The sequence below is a fragment of the Berghia stephanieae genome, chromosome 8 (assembly GCF_034508935.2).
Source record: "Berghia stephanieae isolate SIO BIC M18660-M18661 chromosome 8, UCSD_Bste_1.3, whole genome shotgun sequence".
Taxonomy (NCBI): domain Eukaryota; kingdom Metazoa; phylum Mollusca; class Gastropoda; order Nudibranchia; family Aeolidiidae; genus Berghia; species Berghia stephanieae.
In genome coordinates this window covers 28,857,230-28,862,176 of record NC_088367.1, presented here as the reverse complement: position 1 = coordinate 28,862,176, position 4,947 = coordinate 28,857,230, and the positions used below count along the sequence as shown (strand labels likewise).

The 4,947-nt window shown below is 37.0% G+C and overlaps 1 protein-coding gene across 2 annotated transcripts in view; it reads left to right on the top strand.

Moving 5' to 3' along the window:
• The window catches only part of LOC144978472 (dnaJ homolog subfamily C member 5-like), a 24,877-nt gene extending 20,408 nt beyond the window's left edge, over positions 1-4,469 (top strand). Inside the window, exons 4-6 of one of the 2 annotated variants that reach the window (XM_078924605.1) lie at positions 324-476; positions 1,149-1,280; positions 2,496-4,469. In XM_078924605.1, the coding sequence (XP_078780731.1) occupies positions 324-476; positions 1,149-1,280; positions 2,496-2,714 (504 nt within the window). In that variant the 3' untranslated portion in view covers positions 2,715-4,469. Of the gene's footprint in view, positions 1-323; positions 477-1,148; positions 1,281-2,492 lie in introns of both variants that reach the window. The other variant, XM_078924604.1, reaches the window with a different exon arrangement.
• Positions 4,470-4,947: the final 478 nt, after the last annotated feature.

The following is a 4,947-nucleotide window of genomic DNA, read 5'->3' as shown; positions in this document are numbered from 1 at the left end:
CTCTCTCCTCTCTCTCTCTCTCTCTCTCTCTCCTCTCTCTCTCTCTCTCTCTCTCTCTCTCTCTCCTCTCTCTCTCTCTATATATATATATATATATATATATATATATTATATATATATATATATATATATATATATTATATATATATATATATATATATATATATATATTATATATATATATATATATATATATATATATATATATATATATATATATATATATATATATATATATATATATATATATATATATACGTCTGTGTCATGCTGCTCCATTGTCTTCTTGTTTACCCTTTTTTTGTTGTTGTTTTTATTTTTAGTTTAAAGAAATCAACCGAGCCAACACCATCCTGACAGACAATACGAAACGTGGTATTTATGATCGATATGGCTCTTTGGGTATTTATGCAGCTGAACAGTTTGGGGAGGAGAATGTCAACACATATCTGGTTCTCACCAGTGCCTGGTGCAAGGTGAGGTAGAATTTAAAATTTTAATTATCAAACATGTTCACTTTTAATTAATTTTTCAAATCATTTATTTGTTAATACAGTAAAGACTGGTTAAATCATAAATTTCTGAACTGAAAAGAAGTCTGAATGTTGGCATTTTTTCCTCTTTATTTCCGTTGAGTACTGATAAACTGAAAGCCACTATATGCCCAAACTATCATTAACCCGTGAACCCGAAAAGTAATTGCCGATTGCTTGAATAACCTAAGTTTTAAAATACTGATGACCGAAATAAATTCCAGTTAAATCTGTTAACCATTGTGCTGTCTTTTATTTTGCTAGTTATTTATTTTTGAAGATAACCAGCAAAATCTTAGACATCCCCTGAGAAATGTGTTCTATATAAATATATGCCAATGTCTCTATCATCATCATCATTGGTATGAACGTGATGTGAGACATAGCATACTCTTTTTTCCCCCTCTTTTCTCTGTGCTGGAGGACAAAAAAAAATAGTTGTTTAATTTCTGAAACCAAGCGTTGAATTTGAACATGATATTAGTTGCATTAGAAATTGAGAAGAAACAGTGGTGCTTACTGTAGGGTTTTTTAATTATTCAAATTTAAATTTATGATCATGATAAATACTATTTTATTTACTTTTTGCTCTCTGTGTCCTCCCACTTTCCCCAGGGTTTAGCTATATTCTGTGGTATAATTACTGGATGTTACTGCTGTTGCTGCTGTTGTTTATGTTGTAACTTTTGCTGTGGGAAATGCCGTCCTCAAGCACCCGATGATCTCGGGGACTATGCCAATTTACACGTGAGTACAACTTAACAAATTTCTAATAGAAAGTTGAGGCTTGGGTGGGGGACCTTTGACCTCCCATGATGGACAGGAAGTCACTTGCTGTGTCTTTTATATCTTTACATCTGATTTCCAAGTTGATTTGTGTGCTTGTCTTGAAATTGGATTGCTTGGTTTTGTCCTGGCCTTTGCTGGAGTACTGAGCTAGGAGGGAGACAGTCAAATGTTTAGTATTAGTTTTGGGAGATGATTTTTTTATTCTCCTTCAAAATTATCTGTCTGTTATGTATTGTTAGTTATGTTTTCTGTTTTGGATATATTCTGTAAATATCTGAGTGATTTCTTCTCAGTGGGATACTGTGCTGGTGTCTGGATGAGATTTTCAGGTGATCTCAAAATAAGTACACTCTTAGTGATCTCATGGAATCTACATCTGTTCCCTATTTGAACCACTATATTTCACTCTCCCATTTTCTTCCTTTTTACCGATGCTGAAATAACCTAGATGTGTCGCAAACACTGTAAAACTCTTAAAAACAAAACAATCAAAAGGCTTTTCTCTGTGTGATCTGTATCAGTGTCCTCTCAAAGTCCAGATCCAGGCATACATGGCCTTAGTGTGGCATCGGATTCCCCCCTCTAGCATGAATCTTCAACACCTAGAGGCATTCAGAGATTTATCTCAAGATTGTCAGTTAAGACAATCAAGGTTCCTCACACATGCTTAGATAAACCGCAGTGAGAAACAGCAAGACCTCACTGTATTGTTTTCATTTAAATGAGTTAGAAACTGCAATCACCATCTCATACTGCTTCATAATACATCCATCACACAATATCACACATTTAAAGTTAAGTCTCTTACAGAAGAACGGACATCTGTACATTCATGGCTATTTTTATAGTAATATCACTCTTCTTCCAATGGTGCATTTATATCTAGTTTATTAATATTGGATAAAACTATCCAGTTAAGATATGTTATTTAGACATGTGACAAATCCGTTCATGTCCCTTGGACCATCATATAACTGGTAGTTTTCAGGAATTGATTGGTTTATGATTTGACTGCAAAGTCCCGGGTTTGAGACTTATGCCAAGATGAGGGTCATTTAAATCGCTCAATATGATTTGAAGGACGAATTTTGTGACCAAACTTAAAATTAGAGATTTTCCAAAGTACGGCAGTTAGCTAGTTCAGTCCCTACTTTTATGCTTTTGTTCTAGCAGGATGAAAACAGTAGCACACCAGACGACCCAGTCACGACCCAGCCTTTTGGAGCTAAGGCTGCTGCTGGAGATGAGGGCCAGCAAGAGCCACATGCTGATGAGAAGACTAACCTGGATGTGGCTGGCCAGCCGTCCTACGGTGCTGATGACATTCCACCGCCTGTGGGCAACATGACCATGGATGGAGATAGAGGGGAACAATCCAAAAGGCCACTTTAATGTTAACTTTGGATGATGAAAATATAATTGTAATAATAGCAAATGATTATGATATTGTAAATTTCACTTCTATTTATTGATTTATTGATTTCATTTATCAACACCTGTTGTTATCGTAACAAATGGGCTGCCCCAAATTTTGTATGTTCCATTTTATGTTTTAACACACTGAGTGAAAGCATTCTTCTGTCCTGCCGATCTCATGTCCGAGGTCCACTATTTGCAGTATTGTTGTCAATAACTTTTTTTTAAAAATTATTTGACAGTCAAAGAAAACGATATTATCCTCAAGACTCCCTTTCCTTTTTATTGTTAATATTATTTGTGCTTGTGTGTGTCTGCATGGGTGTGTCTTTGTGTGTCTGCATGGTTGTGTCTTCATTCTAAGTTCTGGAGATGATTGTCAGACTATTCATGGTCTTATAATTGTTTTTAGTCATAGCTGACAGTTATTGGCTATATCCCGTTCAGTTATTTTCGTTTTATGCCTGAAAAAGTTTTGTACAACACTCATTGGGTGTTATTTTTCTGTAAAAAGCATTTTTTGTTTAATTCCATTTTATTAAGCTGTATATTGCTCAAATATAAAGCACCCTTTTATTGCCTTGCGTCATGTTGTCAGCCAGGGCTGAGAATCTTCCGCCTAAAGGCGGATTTCCGCCTAAATGGTAGTTTATCTCCGCCCATCCCATCACATTTCCTCCTTTTTCAAATTTGTCAAACATTTTCCTCAAAACCACAAAATCACCATTATGTCATATGTCATATTTTGACACCTGTGCTCAGTCTCGTGAAATTTAGTGACGGTCCCGTTTTTATGACGTTGGGCCAGACAGTATGGCACCAGATGTCACAATAGACACAGACGACCAGTAGTGTTCTTTGATTAGTTAGTTGATGGTTGAAGGGGAAGGGGAGGGACAAATGGGTCTGGATTTTTCCCCCTGTTGTAGGTACCGATTACCTTTTAAATCTCTCTCTCTCTCTCTCTCTCTCTCTCTCTCTCTCTCTCTCTCTCTCTCTCTCTCTCTCTCTCTCTCTCTCTTTCTCTCTCTCTTTTTTTTTTCCCTTTGCCTTTCTTTCTATTTCTCTTTTCTTCTTTTTTTTTTGGATATAGAATTCAAAAGGTCAATACATAAGTTATTCTGGTAAAGAAGTCTCTCCTCCTCCCCCCCCCCTCTCTCTCTCTCTCTCTCTCTCTCTCTCTCTCTTTCTCTCTCTCTCTCTCTCTCTCTCTCTCTTTCTTTCGCAACCACATTAAATCATCTGGTATATAGAAATGATATATTAGAACAAAGCAATGGTGGTTGGCTTAGTTTAATCTTTTTTCTTTTTACCTTTTGACTATGGCTTTAAATTTGAGAGATTCTTGGGTTGTATTTATAAGCTGACTAACTACTAGGTTTCTTTGCTTGTGTTTGATCGATAGACCGAGAAATGTTCCTCCTTTTTGACAATTGCTATTATCATCACTGAATAAAAAAAACACTCACCAAAACCACTACATCAACATCTCTACCACCACTACTATTATAATCACCACCACATCATCATCCCTACCACCACTACTACTACAAATAGCACCACATCATCCCTACCTCCACTACTACTACAACTACCACCACATCATCAACCCTACTACCACTACTACAACCACCATCATATCATCATCCCCACCACCACTACTACTTCAACCACCACTACATCATCATCCCTACCACCACTACTATTACCACCACCATCACACCATCATCCCTACCACCTCTACTACTACAACCACCACCACATCATCAACCCTACTACCACTACTACAACCACCACCTCATCATCATCCCTACCACTAATACTACTACAACCGTCATCCCTACCACCACTACTACTACAACCACCACAACATCATCCCTACCACCACTACTACTACAACTACCACCATATCATCATTCCTACCACAGCTACTACAATCACTACCACATCATCCCTACCACTGCTATTACTACAACCACCGCCACATCATCATCCCTACTACAACCACCAAATGTTGTAAATACACTTTCAACTTTTGAAATTCCACCGAGTCGTGTTAGAAATTGCTGCGAGACAAATTTTGGATCGCATCTCAGTAAATTTTAGTGAAATTCAAATTTATAGGTTATGGTCGCATGGATGGGTTATGATCTTCACGATGAAAAATTTCCTCCTTTTTTGTGACCAGTCATTCTCACCCCTGCTTAGC